The sequence below is a fragment of the Haliotis rubra genome, unplaced genomic scaffold, assembly GCF_003918875.1.
Source record: "Haliotis rubra isolate DU_JTF1 unplaced genomic scaffold, ASM391887v1 Scf290, whole genome shotgun sequence".
Classification (NCBI taxonomy): Eukaryota; Metazoa; Mollusca; class Gastropoda; order Lepetellida; family Haliotidae; genus Haliotis; species Haliotis rubra.
The window spans coordinates 243,416-268,770 of NW_025766958.1; the positions used below are offsets into that span (position 1 = coordinate 243,416).

Sequence of the window (25,355 nt, forward strand, 5' to 3'; positions counted from 1 at the left end):
CAACATCTGGAGAAAGACTGTTTGTCCCTTGCCCTCTTACGAAAAGCATGGTTTGAAAAAAGACCAATTCTAACCCGGATCTTCATTGGGTGGTGTGAACATGCATTACCGGTACCAGTGTTTGCCCTTAACCCTGAAAAGCTGCAGGCCCTAAGGACCCAGAACCATAAAAAGTTGTGGGTTCTGATCAGAATGTGTAGGCCCTGTATTTTAGCTACAAATTTGTACAATATAAGTAATTCCCAGCAAACAAAAAATGTGACAACTAACAAACTGATTTAAGAGTTTCAAGTGACTGTCTAGTCTTCATTTACAACACAATGAACATCCAATGTCAAGATCCTTCATTTACAACAAAATCAACATCCAATGTCAAGATCCAAGTCTGAATCAGAATGTTCAGACAGGGATATGTCAGAGCAGTCACAGTCAGAGTCATTGGGGATGAGTGGTTTTCAGTCGTCTTCGGGCCTAAGGACAGACGTTAATTTCAAGCACTGACCAGTACTTTGTAGAACCCATACTGTTCATCCTTTGTAGAACCCATACTGTTCATCCTTTGTAGAACCCATACTGTTCATCCTTTGTAGAACCCATACTGTTCATCCCATACTGTTCATCCTTTGTAGAACCAATACTGTTCATCCTTTGTAGAACCCATACTGTTCATCCTTTGTAAAACCCATACTGTTCATCCTTTGTAGAACCCATACTGTTCATCCTTTGTAGAACCCATACTGTTCATCTTTTGTAGAACCCATACTGTTCATCCCATACTGTTCATCCTTTGTAGAACCAATACTGTTCATCCTTTGTAGAACCCATACTGTTCATCCTTTGTAAAACCCATACTGTTCATCCTTTGTAGAACCCATACTGTTCATCCTTTGAAGAACCAATACTGTTCATCCTTTGTAGAACCCATACTGTTCATCCCATACTGTTCATCCTTTGTAGAACCCATACTGTTCATCCTTTGTAGAACCCATACTGTTCATCCCATACTGTTCATCCTTTGTAGAACCCATACTGTTCATCCTTTGTAGAACCCATACTGTTCACCCCATACTGTTCATCCTTTGTAGAACCCATACTGTTCATCCTTTGTAGAACCCATACTGTTCATCCTTTGTAAAACCCATACTGTTCATCCTTTGTAGAACCCATACTGTTCATCCTTTGTAGAACCCATACTGTTCATCCTTTGTAGAACCCATACTGTTCATCCTTTGTAGAACCCATACTGTTCATCCTTTGTAGAACCAATACTGTTCATCCCATACTGTTCATCCTTTGTAGAACCCATACTGTTCATCCTTTGTAGAACCCATACTTTCATCCCATACTGTTCATCTTTTGTAGAACCAATACTGTTCATCCTTTGTAAAACCCATACTGTTCATCCTTTGTAAAACCCATACTGTTCATCCTTTGTAGAACCCATACTGTTCATCCTTTGTAGAACCCATACTGTTCATCCTTTGTAGAACCCATACTGTTCATCCCATACTGTTCATCCTTTGTAGAACCCATACTGTTCATCCTTTGTAGAACCCATACTGTTCATCCTTTGTAGAACCCATACTGTTCATCCTTTGTAGAACCCATACTGTTCACCCCATACTGTTCATCCTTTGTAGAACCAATACTGTTCATCCTTTGTAGAACCCATACTGTTCATCCTTTGTAAAACCAATACTGTTCATCCTTTGTAGAACCCATACTGTTCATCCTTTGTAGAACCCATACTGTTTATCCCATACTGTTCATCCTTTGTAGAACCCATACTGTTCATCCCATACTGTTCATCCTTTGTAGAACCCATACTGTTCATCCTTTGTAGAACCCATACTGTTCACCCCATACTGTTCATCCTTTGTAGAACCCATACTGTTCATCCTTTGTAGAACCCATACTGTTCATCTTTTGTAAAACCCATACTGTTCATCCTTTGTAGAACCCATACTGTTCATCCTTTGTAGAACCCATACTGTTCATCCCATACTGTTCATCCTTTGTAGAACCCATACTGTTCATCCTTTGTAGAACCCATACTGTTCATCCCATACTGTTCATCCTTTGTAGAACCCATACTGTTCATCCTTTGTAGAACCCATACTGTTCACCCCATACTGTTCATCCTTTGTAGAACCAATACTGTTCATCCTTTGTAGAACCCATACTGTTCATCCTTTGTAAAACTTATACTGTTCATCCTTTGTAGAACCCATACTGTTCATCCTTTGTAGAACTCATACTGTTCATCCTTTGTAGAACCCATACTGTTCATCCTTTGTAGAACCCATACTGTTCATCCTTTGTAGAACCCATACTGTTCATCCTTTGTAGAACCCATACTGTTCATCCTTTTGATGACCATAAGGACCTTACTACAAATCCTACTCTAACCTCACCATGTCACAAAACAAACAGAATCATAGCACATACACTAGTCTGTCTCACAGTCCCTGAACCACATTATTTTCCCTACTGCCAAGCCCTCTCTGCAGTGCTAAAGCCCTAAATAAAGCAAGTCTAGATTTCTCAGCTCTGGTCTCCCTGGGGCTCCTTTTCAATTTAAATGGGCTTGTTTGTTACTATCAAAATTATATATATTCAGAGACTAAGCATTAGTCTACACATACACATGCATCACTACCTTTTGTACAGATGCCATTTAGTATTCTTATCAATAAATTCAATAAATGAATCATCTACACACTGTCAGACTTAAATGACACTTAAACATCTTGGTTCACACAGTGCAATATCCATAATGGATCACACATACAGCCTGCCATGCTCTAAGATCAAAGCATGGGTTTTGACGAGAGCTAATTTTCAGTGAATATGACGTAACATCAAACATGATTTTATCATGTGGATCAATGGACCCTGCATTTAAAGAATTAATTACTTTTAATGGCCATCAAATAGTTCAATTCTCATGCTTAATTTTGGACAGAAATGATAATAAATGCCTTTAAAAAGAACCAGTCACTTGAACGGAAACCAACTGTCTCTATGATCAACATCAACAAAAGCATTATCCTAATTTTTGGACAATTGATAATTATTGTCAGATAAACTGGAGCAACAAAACAATTATTCTAGCACATATTGATTTATTGTAGACCGACCATAATACCATATACTTTAATAATCAGTCCAGGGTCACACACTTTTTCTAACCTGTACCCCAAACATTACAACACAACACCTGAATCTTGGGTTACAGTAGAACCATTGTACAACCAAAAGCCTGGTTACTCTTGTCTTTCATTTGCAGTATTTCATCCATTATTCAAAACAAGCAAGAATGGTTACCAGATTTAAACACATATGTAAAGGAAAATATGGAAATGCATGTCCATACCTCACCTGTAAATGAAAACAGTCAAATTTCTAGACAACATACTGATTTCTAAACCATCCAAAGTCACCAATTTACTCACCTGTAAATGAAAACAGTCAAACGTCTGGACAGCATGCCGATTTCTAAACCATTCCAAAGTCACCTACCTATTCATGACATTCAAGCCAGCTTAACCAGACAATCTGACAGCATCCCTAACGAACTTCAACAGGTACAGAGTCTGATAAATAATGCAGGACAGGCTAGGAGGCAGACCTAGTCACAGCACACGCTGATTACAGATGAAATATTGATCATGTCAGGCATTCAATCATACCATCTGTTCAAAGTTGATTTCCAATAATTCTGATTGAAGTCATAAAATATGATATAGTCTACCATTTGAATCTCAGACAAGCAGTCCCTGAGCTGGGAAATAATCTGGTTTTATAAGGATTGTTTGTTTTACAAGCAAAAACCTGGCTGAAATTAAGAATACTCCAGGGTGCCCTTCCTCAAATTGATCTTAGCACTAAGATGATTGTATCTCCCGTACTTCAACATAGGCGTAATACAGTCTTTGTGTAATGGAGGCCTTTGCTTTCTACAGACTACAGTGTGAATGGTTAAGAGATTCCTTGCAGACAGATTACACCTTGTTAAGGCAGAACAAAAGTATATGTAAGCTGATGTTGCTCAATATTACTTATTTGGCATAGCTATATGGGTTGTTGGGTTTGTTGGTTGGTTAATAATGAACAGTGGAGGCAATTTAACAGTTTTACAGCAATCTGTACATGATTGGTTGTAACTGTTGCAGTGGCCATAGAAAGACAATACATTGGATCATTATTTAGAGAGTTTGTCACTGTATTGACGTTATATTGTTATATTCTAATCTGTGAAGAATAGCAAACTATTTTTATATTCAGATCGTGACTTTGTTTCACGGCAGATGGATCTGTAAATTGATAAAACTCATAAATATGGAACATTATTTACCTTCAACTCTACAAGACTTGGAAACTTTTGAATCTTTTTGTGTGTTTTCAACTTGTCAAACAGTCATTTCTTTAAGCTAAGATTTGCTTCCTATTGTGTGTGTTTTGTGCGTTTTAATCATCCATTACCCAAGCTGTAATGTATGTTACAAATAAACCAGTTGTAGTCTTCACTTTACTACCGAAGGAGATGCTGCTGCTGCTGTTGCTACTGTTGGTTTATTTGTTGTTGTTCAGATAATTTCTATATAAAAGTGAGACCAAAGTACCAGCCTCACTATTAAATATCATCCTGAAGTATGTCTGATCTGCTTGTGTATACGCTATGTACATCTTGTGTTGTCTTCCCATGACTGCTGTGCTTCAATTATTTATATAACAAAACCAGGTAACTACAATACATTTCTCTTACTTCACTTAGCATTCTGCTTTTGTAAACCTTACTTGTTATTACAGCCTTGCATAGATGTGAACTTTAAGCTGGGATTGTCCTCATATTGTATTCAGGGTGGTAGAGTAGCCAAGTGGTTAAAGGATTTGCTTGTCACGCCAAAGACCCGGATTCGATTCCCCACATGGGTACAATGTGTGTAGCCCATTTCTGATGTTCCCACCGTGATATTCCTGGAATATTGATAAAAGCAACGTAAAACTAGACTCACTCACTCATATTGTATTCCCCTAAGTAGGATACAAACATTTTGTGGGTGTTGAATGTCAAATCCTTCAATACATGTCATCATCTGTAAATCATGAATATTGACAGGCTATTGCACATTCTTGAGAACCAGCTGTGGTAAATAGAAAGCCCATAATGACAATGTAAACACTGCAGTTATCACTAACTGTCCCAGGCTCGCTGACTTGGTTGACACATGTCATCGCATCCCAATTGCGTAGAACGATGCTCATGCTGTTGATCACTGGATTGTCTGGTCCAGACTCGATTATTCACAGACCGTGCCATATAGCTGGAATGTTGCTGAGTGCGTCATTTAACAAACCAACCAACCAACCACAGCACTCTCTTCCTGTACATGCTGACAAGCGGTGACACAGTCCTAACAGCTGACTGTCAGTCACATCATTAACACTGCATGATTCATATACTTCCTTGGTGACTAAACCACTTGGTCAGTACAATATCAGCTTGAACCTTTCTCATAAAAAATATAGTGATAGATAAAAAATTCATTTTAAATATCATATTTTGCAAGACCCATTTTCACAGCAACCCGTTGAGATCCGGGTTTGGATTGATCGTCTGCAAAACCATGCTTGTCGTAAGAGGTGACTAACGAGATCGGGTGATCAGACTCGCTGGCTTGTTGACCTACCCGGTAAGTCATAGTATCCTAATTGCGTTGATCAATGCCTATGTTGATGATCACTGGATTGTCTGGTCTGGACTTGATTATTTACAGACCACTGACATATAGCTGGAATATTGCTGAGTGCAGCATCAAACAACAAACAAACAAAACATTTTTGTAAAGTTTGCCTTTGAAAAGAATTAATTTGATTGCGATAAGTCAACTATACAAAGTCCAGAATATAAAGAAAAATGTTTTTCTTACAAAGACAGAGGTATTGCACAGTTTAAAAATATAATATTTCAATACCGTTATTTCAAGAATCAAAATGTAGCTAATGTAACCAGGGTTTTATATCTCGACTCACAAACATGGAGTCCCAGGGACCACTCTATTAGTTTTAAGGTTTTAAGGAGGAGTTGTAACTTCTATGATGCTTAGTGAGCTTTTTGTCCGCTGTGGGTGGGTGGGTGGAGTGAGTGAGTGAGTGAGTGAGTGAATGAGTATTGCCACTTTTAGCAATATTCCAGCAACATCATGGCAGGGGACACCAGAAATGGTCTTCGCAAATTGTACCCATGTGGAATCAAACCCGAGCCTTCAGCGTGACAAGTGAAAGCTTTAACCACTAAGCTACCCCATCTCCCCTTATGGATCTTTGCAGGCAATATGAAGGTCCTGTGAAGTAACGGTGTAGAGAACTGTACATTTCAATAATTTCTCTAAAACCTGGAATGAATCAGTGATCATGTGGACTGACGTATGAAATGATGCATGTAACTGCTCTAGAAACAACCAAACACTTAGCAAAGTCATAGACGTGTGGTGGGTACAGCGAATAATATTGTGCGTCCCTCAGGATACAGTGAATGCTTTTTCTGCATCCATTCTCTACATTTGTGTACTGGATGCACAGTTGCGGGTCACATAAACCCCTGTGTAACAACTTTAAATCTGTTACACCACTCTTTATACTTTTTACTTAATTATGTCATCTCAAAAGCTTCAATGGTTGTGCAACGGTTGTGGATAATGAGACGTTAGTTATTACAACCATGATACTGGATATATGTCAGACGACTAACACAATTATTTCCTTCATATTCTAATATGAATTTTATATGGGGAATACAGAGGCTATAATTGAATTAACACTGGGGCACTGGTGCATGGAGAGTTTTTATGCGATGATGCGATGACGATACACAATATTTTTATTCTGAATCGATACAAGACAATAAAATTGCTAAAATATATTACTAGTTATTTTTCAATGAGCGTTTCATTAGCTTTTCCATCTGAGACAGCTCTGAAATAGTTATAGACAAGAAGTTACTACATGATATGACATAAATATGTATATCTCGATACCTGTCATATACCTAGTGTGACCTTGCTGTATTGTTACTGCCTGTGAAGATCCAGGTTAGAATTGATCTTCAGCAACCCATGCTTGTTGGGTGGTCAGGCTTACTGACTTGGTTGACACATGTTTATATCCCAATTTCATAGATCGATGATCTCATCATTGTCTGGTCCAGACTTGATTATTAACAGACCGCCGCCATATGACTGGAATATTGCTGAGTGCTGCATTACACAACAAACAATCAATGTATTGTTACTGCCTACCAAACATGCTCATCAAATCACATTAATGACCTCTAGCCTGTCAGTTTTTCTGCTAAATTAACAAATTTCATATCATGTAAATGGTTTAAGATGGTCATCAATACTGTCAAAGAAATTATCAATCTGTAAATGACAAATGACTTCAAAGAGATCCACTAGATTTATTAACATCAGGGTGTGGTAGCTTTTGTATAGATTTGATATTTACTTAATTAGAAATCTTTAGTCATCAATAACAACGCAACTACAAATGAAATTAATTGATTATTTCTCACTTCTTGTTATAGTTGAAGCATTACTTCAACCACGCCCTTTTACATTGCCAAACTGAAATTTTCATTTAGTGTGATGCCTTTCAATATATTCGTTTACATCTCAACTTTGTGTGTGAGAAAAGCCTAAAGTGAGGTAGATCATCGAACAAAATTAACACATGAGCATGGGTCCCTGGTGCTGACTGACCAGTGATGTATACATATGAATGCCTGTCTCAGAACAGATCGCAGAACCCCAGTCTTCACAGAAAAACAGGATCATCTTAGTGAACATAAGCACAGGCTTCATAAGTTAAACTTCAAGACCTTAAGCCACCAACTTAACAAAGTAATTAATAGTCGGAATTTTACACAATTGTCATTATGGCAACTACAGAATTATCTCCCTTGACTGACTGACCCTGTGTAAATTCCAGTCACTGTTTTGTTAATTGTGTGCACTAATTTTTCATTCAAAGCTACTTTTCATTCAAAAATAATGTTTAGTTTCAGAGTGCATTTGAAAAGTAGTACAATCAAAGAAGCTCTTAATTAGCATGGACAAACAAATGACTCTTGTTCATCTTAAATCATGTAGGCCTATTAATCATACTGATCACTATTAGAGGTGAATGATTTAATCATTCTAAGTTCACTGTTGACGACGACGACGACAACGATGATGATGATGATGATGATGATGATGATGATGATGATGATGATGATAACTCATCCGAACAGGCTTGAAAACAACACCCTGCATTTGTGATATGTAAGTAAATAAATTGCCATAAACGCTAACAGGAAAACAGATGTCTGATACAGGACACTTTCCATTCACCGCCCGTACTGTCAAATCCCGTAGCAGTTCCGGTCGCCTACCTTCCCTAGAACTTTTCCCACTATAGATCTAGTTATCTACATTCAGATGGCAGTGATGCTGATATGTACGTTTCAGAATTAACATCAAACTGGTACCTGCTGGTGTAGATATCCTCCCCAAACCACCGCTTGAGTTCATGACGAACGCCGCCCGTCTGGTCAAAGTTCCATCGCCAGACATTAATACTGTACAATTCTGCTGTGGAATGACCCACTTTGGCACCCACATCTGTTGCATGTTGTTGGAATAGTCTATTCAGAAGGGGGTTAGGCGGTTATTACGTTTGGTGGCACCTTGGCAAACATGTCAAAGAACTTGAGTCAGTGTCGTCGGCGGTGTACAAAATATCAAGATGGTTAATTGTTGTTTATACAGGATTGTTAAATGTCCTTAATTACAATGCAGTGCACTGAATGAAATTCATCCTAAAACCATACATGGGTTTGCTCCCTTGGACTGTCATTCCGGTGGAATGCGTGGGGTAGATTTTACGGACGGTTCTTTCATTTAAGATTCTCTCATTTTACAGACGCACCACGCAGTTTAGACTAACGCATAGCCACTGAATATATATCATTTTGATAGTAACAAATAAACCCATATAAATTGAAAAGGAGACCTAATGAGATGGGAGATTCAGAACCTGAGGAAATCTAGACTTGCTTCATATAGAGATTTAGCTTTACAGGGAGGGCTAGGCAGTAGGGAAAATAATGTGGTTCAGGGACTGTGAGACAAACTGAACGCGGTTATGGGATAATCGACATCATTATGTTTAATTTTTAGTAGTTTTTGTACTAATACCAAGGTCAATGAAGTGAAATAGGCGAATGGGTTATCATTTCTTTAAAGTATAATAGCAGACACGATTTGCAGTATTATTATTTTTTTTTTTTTTATTATAAATAAACGTCATTTTCTGTTCTAAAATATATGGTGCGTTTGAGGTTAAACCACTTTTAATAAGCCTTCATTCTTGTCTCATAATAATACTCTGTTTACACACAACTTCCAAAGAACTTCGGTAAGATATGGAATATGTGTTATGCTGGCTTGCAATTCTGTTCTGATGTTATACGCTATGGGAAACGACCCGAAAACAATGTTTGGTTTTCTTATTTATCTGAATGTTTTAACTAATTGAAACCTACCTGCATGATTTGCTCATGCATTCACAGAATTGTTGTGCTTTCGGTTATACTGCAGAGATCTTAACACTTTCTGTATACTCACAGAAATGTCGTTTATTCGGTGCATGTTCGACGTGGAATATTGGATTGGAGGTAATCAGGCATGAGATTAATACAAGACTGACACCTTGAAGATTATCTATCTATCTATCTATCTATCTATCTATCTATCTAGATATCTATCTCATGACATGTTTTAATATGATTTATGATTTCGAAAAGGATATACCTGATTATATTCTTGGTGTGAATAGGGACTGCAATATACTTTGATTTTAACATCAACACAATTGAATATATGCTATTTTGATATTTGCTTGTGAAGAAAGGCTTAGTGTGCAATGTGCGTATTACGGGTCCAGAGCCTGGTAAATGGACCGTCACTCTTGAAGTTATCTCCCCTGAGACACACGCACCTGTACCGCTAGGGGTCTACAGAGATGCGAGTGGCTGAAGATAATCGGAAGCGGGTAATTTGGTTTTTAAATTCTTAGTGTTGCTAGGCAAAATGGATACATTTTCGACGAAACGCAAGCGAGATGACCAATTTCAGTCCGCTGACGATCTGGAACTTAGTTTTACTGTCCAGGGGTGTGGTCTGATCTCGAAAAGACGACGCAGAACAACCATACACGGCACTGCAATTAAACGTCTACAACAGGTGAGTAGTGCTTAAAATTTCAAATGAATGTACATAAATATCATATTGCCAGCTTGAATACAATGAAAGAAAGCTGAATAATCTGTGTAAGTGCTTCCATAGTGATTGCACTTGATGAAGATTTGCACGGTTTATTATTTTTAAAGTGTTTCGAATTTATCCACGGGTAAACCGGGGTTAATAATCACAATTCATTCTTTTATCTTGCAGTCGAAGGACAACGATCGTACAACTTTGAATATGTTAAACTCCAATCGACCCCCATCAGAGTCTTCTAAGAACAACACCTTGTTGAAAGGTGACAAAGATACACTTAAAGGTATGAAAGACGACTTAAACATCTAGTGTTGGTCAGTGAATTAAGGAAAAACTATTCATATTTTTAGTTGTTTTGGTCACTGTTTATGTTGAACAATTCTTTGATAAGGATGTTACTTTTGCCAATTAAAAGTGTTATGTTTTATTATTGTGTACTGAGCTTAAAACATTGGAAATTGATATAGAAAATTGTGAAGGGGTATTTTGGGAATTTGTTCGTTTGAAGAAAAGTGATATTGATAATTTTAGTCGTGTAATTATATGATAAGATCCATAAAGTCGACACCCGTGAAGATCTGGGTTAGAATTGGTCTTCAGTAACCCATGCTTGTCGTAAGCATAGTAAGAAGCGACTAACGGGATCAGGTGGTCAGGCTCGCTGACTTGGCTGAGACATGTTGTTATCGTTTCCCAATTTCGTAGATCGATGCTCATGCTGTTGATCACTGGATTGTCTGGTCCAGACTCAATTATTTACAGACCGCCGCCCTATAGCTGGAACATTGCTGAGTGCGGCGTTAAACAACAAACAATCCACAAAGTCGACTTTTTTCAAAAAAGCTTAGATTTTAGGGAAAATTCTAACAGGAAATCTCCAAAGGTTCCAATTTTGTTGCCTCTTATGAATTACAAGCAGCAGCTAGATTCTCGGGACAGATTATACCTATGGTTCCAACAGATTAACAAATAATGTACCCATACTAAATCTCTAACCATGTATAATAGTTTACAATGACTAACAGATGGATGATCTAATTGGGAAATTTGATGGCATAATAATCATGCAATTGTTTTATTGCAAATTTTTGTATTACCATGTGCTGGACATACATGCCTTTATGCTGTTTTTAAAAATATTTGTGAACAAGCTGATTGTGTGTCATCATACCTTGACATTATTGGTGATTGCTCATGTTATCAGTCACTGGTTTTGCAAGCTTCATTGTTTTTTGTATAGCAGGAATGTTCATTAGCTTTCAAAACTTTCAGTGTTAATAATGATAATTATAAAACAACATTCATGCACTTACAAGTTTTCCAAATGAGTGAGATATGTACTTGGCTTGATCATGTACATATTACCTTCTGTCAAGTACTTTTAATGTACATATTTTCTACATTACAGGCACTTTCAAGCTGTCGCATGTCAACAAACCTGGTGAAACACAGGTTAAAGAATAGGCAAGACTATTCCATAGACGGCAACAACTTCAACGTCCTTCGCTCCATGGTACACAACAAGAAGAACATCACCAACACTGTAGTTAAGGCTAAGAGGGTAAGTTTTAAATTATTACTCCAGTGAAACACTTCAGATTGCAGGTTGTTTCCTTTTGGCTGGTGATACGCTGTGTATTTCCAGGATATGTTATAACACACTGTATCATGTGTATGTTTCCAGGATATGTTATAACAACGTGTGTTTCCAGGATGTGTTATAATACACTGTATGTTTCCAGGATACGTTATGAGACACTGTTTCCAGGATATGTTATAACACAATGTGTTTCCAGGATGTTATAACACACTGTGTTTCCAGGATGCTATAACATAGTCTTTCCATGATATGTTATAACATACCATGTTTCCATGATGTTATAACACACTGTTTCCGGGATGTGTTATAACGCACTGTGTTTCTAGGATATGTTTTAACATACTGTTTCCAGGATATGTGATAATACACTCTGTGTTTCCAGGATATGTCATAATACACTCTATGTTTCCAGGATATGTTATAGCACACTGTATGTTTCCAGAATATGTTATAATACACTCTATGTTTCCAGGATATGTTATAACACACTGTATGTTTCCAGAATATGTTATAACACACTGTATGTTTCCAGGATATGTTATAACACACTGTATGTTTCCAGGATATGTTATAACACACTGTATGTTTCCAGGATATGTTATAACACACTGTATGTTTCCAGGATATGTTATAACACACTGTATGTTTCCAGGATATGTTATAACACACTGTATGTTTCCAGGATATGTTATAACACACTGTATGTTTCCAGGATATGTTATAACACACTGTATGTTTCCAGGATATGTTATAACACACTGTATGTTTCAGGATATGTTATAACACACTGTATGTTTCCAGGATATGTTATAACACACTGTATGTTTCCAGGATATGTTATAACACACTGTATGTTTCCAGGATATGTTATAACACACTGTATGTTTCCAGGATATGTTATAACACAGATCTGCATCCGTGGATGTTTTTATCAGAACAAATAATCATGTAAAAATAGAAAGTGAAATTTAGTGATTATAATTAGTTAAATTACATCATCATGAACAAAATATACACTGTACAGTGGTAAACATTAACCTGAAATGTTTACTAGCCAGAATAACATCTGATCTGGGCTAGTTGCCTGGTATGACAAGCATATATCATTGTCAGGCCATGGATTTTGAACTGTCATATACAACTATTATTATCATATTGCTGTCCACACCAATCAGATAAAGTGAGTGAGTTTGGTTTTACGCCGCTTTTAGCAATATTCCAGCAACATCACGGTGGGGGACACCAGAAATAGGCTTCACACATTGTACCCAAGTGGGGAATCGAACCCAGGTCTTCGGCATGACGAGCCAACGCTTTACCCACTAGGCTACCCCACCGCCCCAAATCAGATAAAGGCAGCTGGATTATCATAACTATTAATAGCTTTATGATAAGGATTATTTTAATAGGTAACTGAACCCAGGAATATAGACCATATTACTGCTAGAACCCAGTGCATTTCATTTACCTGTAAGTGTGAATTTCTATCCTTGAAGGACATAAACATGATAAAGGGAAATTCCCTTCGGTATGTTTTTGCAGGCATAGCACTGGAGGCTGTAGAGTGAGTGAGTGAGTTTACTACCCATTTACCACTCAGTGAGGGGTATGTTGTTGGGTTGGGAGAATGGTAGTTAATGCAATTTCACTTAAATTAAACGGCAATATGATATTGGTGATAATGAGTGGCAAGGTAAAGTTAAAAAGTTAAATGGCATTGTGTTGAATTCATCACTTTGCAAGCATGACAGCAAGTATTCTTTGCTGGGTACCAGACGACAGACTACAACTAGTACAACACATTCTATCATGACTTACGGTTCTACCATACCTGGAAACACTATTTTTTGTCATTTTTCCTGTATTGCCTACAATTGAAGAATTGCCTATGAAGGTAGAATAGGTCAGCACATTTACCTTACTTCCTGATCACTGGACCGTATCATGTTGTTTTAACATGTAGGCAGAATGGGACTGAAGACAGAATGGGAGGACACCATGCACTGTACCCTATGTGTATGCCTGGTCCAAAACCAGGGTCGGGGTTTTTTGTAGACAAGTGAGTTTTGTACCAGGTATATGGTACTGTGTTGTTTTTCAGCATCACTGTTGTATCAGTGGTGTTGTTTCAATAAGCATGAACAACAAAAAACAACCTGCATGTCAATAGCCTATCTGACCTACGAAACATTGAAGGGTATTGTTTATCCTTGGTCTGTCAGCACCTTCCCATTGTTGCCAGCTGGAAAACATCTTCAGCTTTCATCACTTCGGCCTTTCCTCCATGGGAGAGCTGTTCAAAACATGATCAAATCTCACTCACTCATTCACTGGTGCACAATTTGTTTGTGCAAGGTGCTGCTGTTTGATGTGCATTGTTGCTTCCCAGGTGCATCATATCCATTCCACGGTCCCGATCCACAGAGCGTTTGTAGTGCTACAACAGTGGTAAGCCTATGGTAAACTATAGTTACGACAGGTCGCAACATTCGAATGCTTTGTGGTTAAGGACCCACAATCTTGTGATCCTGGGTTTGAATCCCAATCTTGGTGATAAAGTTTCCATTTTGTAGGGGTGTCTATTGAGGGGGAACAACTATTGCGATAGTGATAGTCTTTTTTTTATCCCCTGCCGCTTTTATCGCGAAGCGGGGGGTATAGTATTAGGCTCCGTACGTATGTACATACGAATTGGAATATCTTAAGAACCGTTGACTAGATTATTTTCATATTTGGTACCTAGGTTCATCACAGTATAAGTAAGGTCCCAGTCAGGTTTGGTGACCTTGACCTTCATTTCAAGGTCACAAGGGGACTTTAATGTTTTACTCTTGTCGGCGAGATATCTCAAGAACCGTTCACTAGATTTTCTTCATATTCAACACCAAGCTTTATCTAGGGAAGGCACAGGGCCCAGTCGAATTTGGTGACCTTCACATAATTTTCAAGCTAATGGCGACACTTTGAAGATTTCAGCATATTAACCTGCATGGTATGCTTGTCAGCGAGATACCTCAAGAACCATTCACTGGATTTTCTTCATATTTGACGCCTAGCTTCATCCAGGGAAGGCGCAGGGCCCAGTTGATTTTGGTGACCTTCACTTAATTTTCAAGGTCACAGCGACACTTTGAGGATTTCAGCATGTTAAATCGCATGTTAAGATAGTCAGCAAGATATCACAAAAACAATTCACTGGATTTTTTTTCATATTTGACACCGAGCTTCATCTAATGAAGGCGTAGGGCCCAGTCAATTTTGGTGACCTTCACATAATTTTCAAGGTCACTACGACACTCTGAAGATTTCAGCATGTTAACCTGAATTCACTGGATGTTCTTCATAGACTTTCAAGACTTCCCTTGAATGTTTTTCAAGAAGCAATTTCTTTAGTACCAGTTTTGCATATTTCATACACTATGACATTCATGTCAAGGTCAAAGTCAGTCTTGAAAATATGTGTGTGTTTGAACAACTAAAGAGCAATATATCAAGAGAGGTTGACTGGTCATGTTTTTATTGACATTTAACTTCATCTTAAACTTTCATTACTTTTTAAATTTGATTTGATAATTTGCGGCTGGGGATTATGTCACCTTAGTGACAATGCTTGTTCTCCTTGAATTGTCTCATTTGAAGTCATTTCCCAAATGAATGTATAGTTTTTATGAAATAAAAACAAGTTGAAGTATTTTCAGTATCTTTTAATAACTGACAAGAAACTTGACACCCAGATCAAGTTAAACAGTTAAAAAATGAACTCAATGAAGCTGCAAGTCACAAAATGAACGAATCCGAATCTGGTGCTTCAACGGAAGTCAATTACTAAACTATCGATAGTAAGACATACTATCGATGCATTGAAATTTTTTCGTTTCTACCATCAATTAATTGCTATCGGACACTAAACAATTGCAATCCATTGATAGTTTGATGCATCTTTACAGCCATACTGTTTTCGGGGTTCACCAAAGTGGTTAGCGTGTTCTGCACAACTTCAACCTTCCTCCTATGTCAAGCTGACTTACTTTGATGTTACTGAAGCACAGAGTTGAACCCAACTCACTCACTCGTGTGTCAAATACTGACTGGCATTATAAAACTCTCTATGGCATGTCTGTTATCAGAACTGCTCTGATGGATGGCTAAGTATTGTGTTGTCAGTCTGTCTCTTGTTTAACCTATAAACAAGATCAAGGTTTTTATTACTGAAAGTGCACATCTGCCTTTAAATTCTCCATTATGAGCTAACCATGCTAATAACATCATTATATCATTTATGTTGGCTTCATGTTTCAAGTTGTGTTGAGTCATGCAAATGAACTTGATTCAAGACTGTAAATAACTTTTGTCAACAGCCAGAGAGCAAACAGGATACAGATGTTTTTAAACATGTTAAATGGGAAGCACATTTCATGTGTTGTGTAAATATAGGGATAATATTGTGTCCTGATTTGTTGGAAACTAAAAATATAAGCCTAACAACTTCATATATGATCTTATATTGTGATTTTAGTATTTATTATTGGGATTTTGAGGGGAAAATATGATTAATTCACTATATTGATAGCAGTCATATCAATCATTACTGTCACATTTATGATGAAAAATGTATCTGTCATATTTTTCCCTCCATAATCCTCCAGTCACACACATTTACAGCTGTTTACATAGATCTAATTGTTTTTAATCACTTGTTATTGTATTTGTATACAATGTTTTGCTAAATCTGGCAACTACGCAGCAGATATATCTGCATTTATGAGCCCTCTAGATTGTCAACATGTTGTTTACCAGTAGTCACATGGAGTTGAAAATACTGTTTGGCAATCTGAATAATCAGCCAATAGCTGGCTAATTGAGAATATATGTCTATAATTATGTTGATATATTTGCTGTGATATAATACATTTTTCTTGATGTTAGGTGTTACTGTTATTGCATGGTCAGTTCATATAAATCATAATGTTCTATTTTCACCAGGGCGGTGGGGTAGCCTGGTGGTTAAAGTGTTGACTCGTCACGCCGAAGACCCGGATTCGAATCCTCACATGGGTACAATGTGTGAAGCCCACTTCTGGTGTCCCCCACCATGATATTGCTGGAATATTGCTAAAAGTGGCGTAAAACCATACTCACTCACTCACTCACTCACTCTATTTTTACCCAGTTTGTGCAACCACCCATTTGTTGGAACAATGTTACATATTGTCTATTACTAGATATAGAATGCAGCATTTTACAAGTACTTGTAATTTCAATGTAAACATCTGTTTTCTGTTGATAGATGTTTAATGGCAGGTGTTCATTGAATTCCATTCCATTTAAATGATACAATGTGACTATATCCTGTATAGAGTGTGTTTTAGACATACCGGCATACATGGCTTGTATATCAAAACAGTGTCTACATTTGTGGCGGACACATATCTCGAATTGGTTGATATAACAAACCGACTTAAGTTGTATTTTTTCTGTGCCCTTACCAGTAATACCACTTGTCGTATGTTTCACTCAAAATGCACATGGCCAACTTTAGTAATAACTAGTTATTAGTGGTCCCTTTCAGTCTGTTATTACCACAGGGGTGGAAATAACTTTAAAATTGTTAGTGTACTCCCGGTACAGTGGCACATGTAAAATCACTTGCCCTGATAAGTTTTCCACTATACAGGCAATTTTCTTGTTGATTTTTTGATTAAACAACATAATTAATATTGGAAAGTCAACTGGACACCGGTACAGTGTGATATACAAATTTGCTTGCCCGACAGAAAAAAACACTGGACTCGGGCGTTGGGCAATGGGTTATTTCCACCCCTGTACCATGGTTTACCATAGTTTTATTACATGGTGTACGGCATACTCCTACTTGGAAATGTGTGACACAGACTTGTTGATATCAGTATATTCCTAGTCTGTAAGTGTAGGTATCTCATGACATGGGTTAACATGAAACTGGTTCAAGCTCTTAACATGCTTTCGTGTGTTGGATAGCGAAATATAAATAAATCTCAGTGTGTATGGAGAAATAATGTTAAGTATGACTTCTGTGTAAGTAATGATACATGGCAAGTTTGTAATTACCTGTAGAAGGCACAGTGGTTTCAGCTGTGGCCTTTTGTTGTATAGAGTTGCCTCCCCTCATTCCAGGATCACTAGTTGGAATCTCAGTTTCTTCCTGACTATGATCCAGTCAGTACCATAGCCATGATCAGCATGCTCATTAGTTCATTGTAGTTTTTAGCCAAACATTGCTAATCGTCTCATTTTAATTAAAGTTTCCCCATCCCCACTAACCTGACTTGGATTGACTTTACTAAAAGGCTGTTAAACACACTTCAACTTCAAAAGGCATTAAACAACTAACATGAATATTAGTAATTTATGAAGATATCACGCTTCTTCCATGAATCAATGGGCTGTGGGGTGGCCTAGTTGTTAACGTGTTTGCCCGTCACGCTGAAGTCCTGGGTTCCATTCCCTACATGGGTTTCAATGTTTAAAGCCCATTTCTGGTGTTCCCCAGCTGGGATATTGCTAAAAGCTGCATAAAACCAAGCAAGCGGCATAAAACCAAACTCACGCCATGAATCAAATTGTTCACAGAAATTGTAAGTTTTGTAGTTTGTGGGGAAAGATGGAATGTCATGACTCTTTCCCCATAGTCAGCTGTTCTCCTCTATCTTCAATACATGTATCTTTACTTTTATATCTTATCTCATATCAGAGGGAGGGAATTGGTCTAACCTTATCATATCTGAAGAACCATGGCCTAGCCGGGCTGGTCAGGTGGAGAAAGGATGTAAGATAAGAAATGTGTATCATGATATACACTGAGGGGAGAATACGGCCTAGTTTCAGCTGGAAATGCATGGAGGATCAGGAAAAAGTGTTTCCTGCGTAAAAGCAGACTGACAGTAAACATTGAACTTGTGCTTGAAAATAACATGTACTTTTCATGAAACTGTTGATTTGATCACAGTTTTATCATTTATTAGAAACAAATATACAAACAGAAATATGTATTCTTCTTTGTGTACCCAGAATCCATGATCCAGAGTATTGAACAAGGGTACGACCTACTGATACTAGGGCTAGGAATCGATAGAGATCATAGAGATCTATAATAATTACCTGATTATGAATCAGTTATCAATAAATGTCAAGAGGCAACTCTGAACAAATTCACAGTCACTAACAGAAATGTGCATTCTCCTTTGTGTAGCAAGAATCCATGATTCAGAGTATTCAACAAGGGTTAGACCTACTGATACAACTAATACATGCTTCAGCCTCTGTCCTCAAGCTGATAAGCATCCTTTGCTTCAATGCCTCTGAGGACATGGGTCAGCATCTCCAGGACAGTGTCCCTTCTGTCTCCCAAGTTGCTCACTGACGAGCAGAACATGTCTTGTGTCACGCACACCGTTGACCCAAGTGATCAGTATAACAGAGAACATCACTATTCATACAGATGCTCCTCCACAATGTTGGCAAAGCAAATTTTGTAGACATAATCTCACCCGCGATGTACTTGCTCACATAATGTATGACTGTGTCACAAAGGAGAAGGATTAGAAGGCGTATTGAAACCTATGTACATCATGGGATGGTGTTTGATAGATTTGCTTTTCTTCGGAGGGGGTTCAATCTATTTTCAGAAGGCATTTTCTTCTTTCTGGAATGTTGTTTGTTATTTTGGACTCTTTGAAACTTGTTTTTCTCAAATGTCTAAAAGTACAACATAAATTGGACACCTTAACTAGACATCATAGTCATTGAAAATGTCATAGATCTTTTCCATGTTCCAATGTTCAAGAGTATCTGTGTCTATTAATGACATTTTCTTATTAAAGTGGGGTTAATTTTGACAGAAATAGCTCAGTTTGATTTTGTGGTTTCCAATATTTCATGTCTTAATTCTGTCCATAATTTGTTAAGAAGATCATCTTTTCCATATGCAAAAGTTGATGGGTCACTATGACCCAAGCTTTTATGATACAGTGCAGATTCATGCCAAAAGCCATGTTGCTAGTTAAACCTTCAATGTTGGTGGGAAATGTTGGCGTTTGTGTTTTATGATACGGAGCCTTGTGAACAATAAAATCAGGAATAACTGTGTGCCAGCACCACATTAATCATGTTAATAGTAATTATTCAGAACTGACTTTCTTTTGTCTATTCATATTTTTCTGATCAATATTGATTCATATGATGTATATTTAATTGAATAGTGTCTATGAATTAAGTATGAAATCATAACCCAATTGAAGTTTAAGTCAAGGGATCTCTTGATTGCATTATTCAAAGTCCCAGAACCCCTAAGTTGAGTACACTGCCCAAACTTTGGTACTTTCCTCCAAGTATACCAATTTTCTGTTTGGGAAAGGGTGTGTTTTTTGTTGGAACTATAGATTAATGAATTAGGAAAAGGCCAATAAAATGTTCCATTTGCTGAGAAGGAAAGATAAAGCCGAGACTTTGGTGAGGTTAATGGTTTGTGACAGAGATATCAGCCATCTGTCCTGATAAATCCTAAATCTATCTTCATGTCCGATAACCTAAGTAATTCTGACTGAAAGTTATCACAATTAGAGCAAATATTGCATCTTTCGGAAGTGAAGAGATTACAAAAACTCACATCAACATTTTATACCAGCCTAGTGTTACATAAAAAGTACCAAATTGTTTAAACCCAGCTGTGGAATAACGCTCATATCATGTAGGGATAATTGCCATATCACTGTCAAACAAAGGTCGGTTGTCACTTGAATCATACATCGTCATAGTAACCAGAATATTTAAAAATGTGTAAGCTTTAAAACAGATGGGAGTTTGAATTAACCCTCACACATGTTCCTAAGGGTCTTTGACACAGTTTGCTTGGCCTCAGCTGGCTGCTATAGGATATGTTGTAAATTGGTGAAATCCCTGCAAGCCAGGCTCTCAGTCTGTCCCGCTAGTCAGTCGCCACGGTGATGCTTGATGCAGAGGCTGAATAGACAGAAGGAACAAAGAGCGAGAAAGCGTAGTACAGTAGTACACTGAGTGGAAGAAGTGAAGTGTAGTGATCACGTCTTATCTGATGCTAACGGATAACATTTCTTGTGTCACTTCTTGGATTGTTTACCATGATGTCTGTGACTAAAGGATGGTACGCTTTGGTGAGTTTGACATACTTTGTTTAAGTCGGGGCACTGCTGTTGCTTGTCTGACATTTAGCTATGGGTGATTAGTCATATGACTGTGCCAGTTAGGTTTGAATTGTTGGACATGTTACCATGTAAGTGCCATACTGTTGTTGAGTTTGTGTTTGTTTGAGACAAAAGTCATCCCCAAGTATAATCACAATAACCACAGTTATTTACAATAAAGTAATGTGTTCATTTTTTACAGATACTTCCTTATTTTCTTCCTCTCTGTTGTTTACATGTGGGAGCCTAGCATATTTACATGATATTCTATGTGTTTTTTGACCGTGTAAGTTATATGAATTCCTAAAATACTGAATTAATCAATTACCTTGTTGTCATTCTATTTCTCCAGATTGATGTTTTTTTCAACAAATTATCATGTCATGTTAGAGATTTAACACATCAATGGTGATTGCTTCAAGTGGCAGTTTGGAAACTTTTAGCTTCTGTACACTTGCTTGAAATCTGATGTAGTACTTTAATGAGTTGATGTTTTAAGCCATTTTGATCATTTGGTTATTATTTTTTCTTTTCAAAAATTGGAAACAGCATTTAACTTTATACTATTTCTGTATTGATGCTTTCCTGTCTGCCTGCAACATTTCACAGTTCAAACCTACCCAACTGGTGCAGGTTTACAACTGGCCATTTTCAAACCAGACTGTTTGCCCATAATGTAAACACTGCAGCAGTGAGTACCATGTGGGTTCCCAGCTGCTTCACAGCACACTGGGGGTGTTTCTTTTATTCTCTAGTCTTCTGAGACGTCATTGACATTTCAATGTATTCCAATAGATATGTGGAAGACATACATGTGCATACTTAGTCACTTGGTGACAGCGGAGTTGCCGGCTAAATCTTCATCCTTGTTGTGGTAGTTCAGAGTTTATGGAGCAGTTGGCAGCAATACAAGGATTTCTTTACATTGAAACTTCATTGACTTTCGATATTTCTTGAAAGGATCAATACCAATTATTGTTCATTTGAGAAGGTCCCAGAGTGTCACAGCTTGTAAGTGAATTGAACAATCTGTTCTCCAGCTGCTGGAGTTCCTGAATTTACGACTATCAATAAATTGATACTCTTAAGTTTAGTCACTATATTCCATGAAAGCACTGTCATTCAATAATGTTTTTTGGAGTATTTAACATCAACTTCCTTGGTTTAACTAATGTTATGATCTTTAAAGTTACTGCCAGTATTTTATAGCAGCTATGAAGCAGCCATGTTGATATACATGTTCCCTTTACTGAACAGTAGCTAGGGGGAGGGGTAAGGTTGGGTGGTGGGGCTTGGGAGGAGAAAGGAAGAGCTTTGTTCTTCTGCTTTGTCTACACAGGCTACATGCAGCAGGGGGAGGAGGGGGGAATAGTCCTGGAGCTTGTTTTGCCTGGAAGGCTCAGTGTAGCCTTTTGCAAGTCTGCACTTGGCCTTGTACTAAGCCACCATGAAATTGGTTATCCTAGACTCTCTGGTGTGTTTACTTTGTGTGGTGTTGTAATTGAAACAACATTTAATGAAGTTGTTGATTGGAATTACGAAGTTTGTGAAACATGAACATGATGAAGACGTTGAACCTTATTGAGATAACATCATCACAGTTTCTATGACATTTCATCTTTTTCATTGTATTTACAAATCTGATATATAAATCTGTTAACTGTTGCTTAGAGGATATCCTTCATTAGGACCAGAGTGCTCATGGTAATTTAGATTCCTGTAAAGTGGATATTCTGCTGGAGAAACAGATATTGTGAGGAATGAGTAATCTACAGGCCGAAAACCACTGCTACCATCAGCATGTTGTGTTTTGCTAATATCCTTAACATAACACTGACAGCAACATTGCCTCTGGAAGTTGTTTTGTAACCAGGAATGACTTCTGCAGATCTACAGAATTCCACAAATTCGGTAGCTATGTTTGTTTTTTCTGTGAATTTGAGGAAGCATTTGACTGAAGTTTGACTGAAATCTCCGTAAAAATCCTGGTACAAACAATACTGAAGTTTATCTTAATTAAAGCTGGCAGTACAATAGCACTACAGATCAATTACTTGAGGCTAGAACACAGAACCTCTCTTGGACAGCTGCCAACACAATGATGATCCACTGTGGCACTTTCCGAGGTTTACAGCCTGAGCTGATTTACAATACAGAGGTGGACAAGATTCAATGGGAGCATCCAAGTGCACAAGGAGACACAGTGACTCTCCACACGGTTGTCCTCCCCTACTCTCACCACTCAACAATCTCCCACCCAAACTGATATAATTTCAGTGAGGGTCTGACCTGTCATGCCTAAATACAGGATTGTTATTGATCTGGTTGAAGACTATAATTGGCCATTTAATTCCATCCGATTCCGGATCCTTTGTTTGCTAACTCGGTTGGCTTGGCAATGCTCATGCAGAATAAAGTTGAAAGAACTTGATCCTAAGTCCTGAAAAGATTTAGTATTTGTTTACTTGATTGGATTAGTTTGGTTTTTAGGGGTCCTAATCGTGAGGCTTATCATGCAAATAACACTTAACAGTTCATAGGTTTAAAGTTTCAGTTGTTTGATTTTTATGTTTCATTATCCAGTTGAGTAATTGAAAACAGTTATCTGATACAGATCAATAATACAGACTTAAAATAGTCAGGTTGAAGTCACATCTTTTGTCATTTTTTGGCCGTGGATCCAGTGTATTTGTGATAATGGGAACAGTTGTGTAGCATAGTAGTTAAAGAGTTTCACAGTAGACCATTTCATTTTTCAACATAGATATACTCTGTGAGGCTGAGCCTTGGTATATACTGGCATTATATGGCAGTATATTGCTCAAACTGGTATAAAACCAAACTCACTCAGTTATTTGTCAAGCCAGCTATTACAATACCTGCAAACTGAAACTTAAGGATTCCATATTTTACACATTTCCTTTCTGTATTATTTTATCTGAGTCACAATAAAATAAGAACTACAATAACTGTATTGATTTTTTATCAAAGTGGCTATAACAATGAAACTCAAGCATAATGTGAAAAACTCAAGGATTTACATCATGTTGGAGGTCCCTAGTTTCTAATACCATAGCAACAGACATCAAGGGACTTGGGGTGACTATTTTGAATTGTAAAAGATGTGATACTATAAATAACCCACTGATGCATTAATATCATTTAATACTAATTGAATTTATCCCACCTACAGAATTAAGACAATTATTGGACATGCCTTGTAATCTGGTCCTCCCATGAAGAACCATGATATGGCTAGCTCCCTACAGAGTTATATGATGCTGGGCAGTGGGGAGTCTTTGATGTGTCCTTGAGTTAAGACCCACAGCTGAGCCGCATCCTATAATTACTGCTGACAACGGCATGAAAATATTCTTGTTAAGCATGATTTGTCACTTTTATGACATTTGTGAAAAATTATACTGACATTAATACTTTTGTTTCTATGGTGACTGTTTTGAAATGAGCTTTGTATTGTGAAATGTCGGTCAGCGTGGCAAGAAGACCAAGTCCCCGGTGTGATGGTAATTAATTAATTACAATTAATGACAGTTTGATTTGCCACTAAATATAACTGGTTCAGAAACACCAATTAATCCTGCTTGATTGTACAAAGATTGATGTTTTGAGAGACTACTGTGTTTGATTGTGATTTATGATCAGTGTTGACTTAAGTTCTACTGTAAATTGTCTGGATCTCATGTAGATTCATTGTCTCCATGGAGATATGTATGAATTCATGTCATGCATGCTTATTGTGAAACATATTACCAGCAAGAAGCCATAATCTGTGTGTCCTTTATGAAAAGATGTAGGCAAATATATTACTTCTGTTTTTAAGTATTTATTTTATTCTGTTGTTTTATGTCAGTCTTGTTAAGAAAACCCCTCAAAAGTCAAACCATTCCATCATGATTGTCAAGAATTGGCCTTAGCCTATCCATATGTAGATAACTGTTCTATCAGGTTTAATTGGTGGGTTATATGACTTTGTGTGCTGAGAGTGAGGGTTCACATGTTATTCAACCCAACAACAGTGCTAGAATATACTCTACTGAGAAAGTGTTATAGAATAGAATAGAATAATACTTTAATGCCTTTTCAGGTATTTGTGGTACATCAGCAGAGCTACTGACACATCAGAGAGATACAAAACATATTTACATAAATTCATTGATTTAGGTATCTTCTCATTTGTTTAAGAGAGATATGGTACTTGGAATAAAGGATGTA

General features: G+C 37.4%; 2 protein-coding genes across 2 annotated transcripts in view; one reads left to right on the forward strand and one right to left on the reverse strand.

Annotated features, from left to right (window-relative positions):
* The window catches only part of LOC124281933, a 39,151-nt gene extending 30,496 nt beyond the window's left edge, over positions 1-8,655 (reverse strand). The window contains exon 1 of the mRNA XM_046717939.1: positions 8,534-8,655. The gene's annotated coding sequence lies outside the window, so the exon portion shown is untranslated. The remainder of the gene's footprint in view (positions 1-8,533) is intronic.
* A 1,247-nt stretch (positions 8,656-9,902) lies between these two features.
* Positions 9,903-12,319, forward strand: LOC124281934. The gene is made up of 4 exons (XM_046717940.1): positions 9,903-10,289; positions 10,500-10,608; positions 11,807-11,886; positions 12,308-12,319. The coding sequence occupies exons 1-4, from the start codon at positions 10,137-10,139 to the stop codon at positions 12,317-12,319; spliced, it is 354 nt and encodes a 117-aa protein (XP_046573896.1). The 5' UTR covers positions 9,903-10,136.
* The last annotated feature ends 13,036 nt before the right edge of the window (positions 12,320-25,355 follow it).

What these genes read in the sequence shown, in the direction of transcription:
- LOC124281934 (XM_046717940.1), top strand. Translation starts at nt 10,137, where the DNA reads ATGGATACATTTTCGACGAAACGCAAGCGAGATGACCAATTTCAGTCC. An exon ending in CAATTAAACGTCTACAACAG is followed by an intron (nt 10,290 to 10,499) that starts GTGAGTAGTGCT and finishes TTTATCTTGCAG; the next exon opens with TCGAAGGACAACGATCGTAC. An exon ending in TGACAAAGATACACTTAAAG is followed by an intron (nt 10,609 to 11,806) that starts GTATGAAAGACG and finishes ACTATTCCATAG; the next exon opens with ACGGCAACAACTTCAACGTC.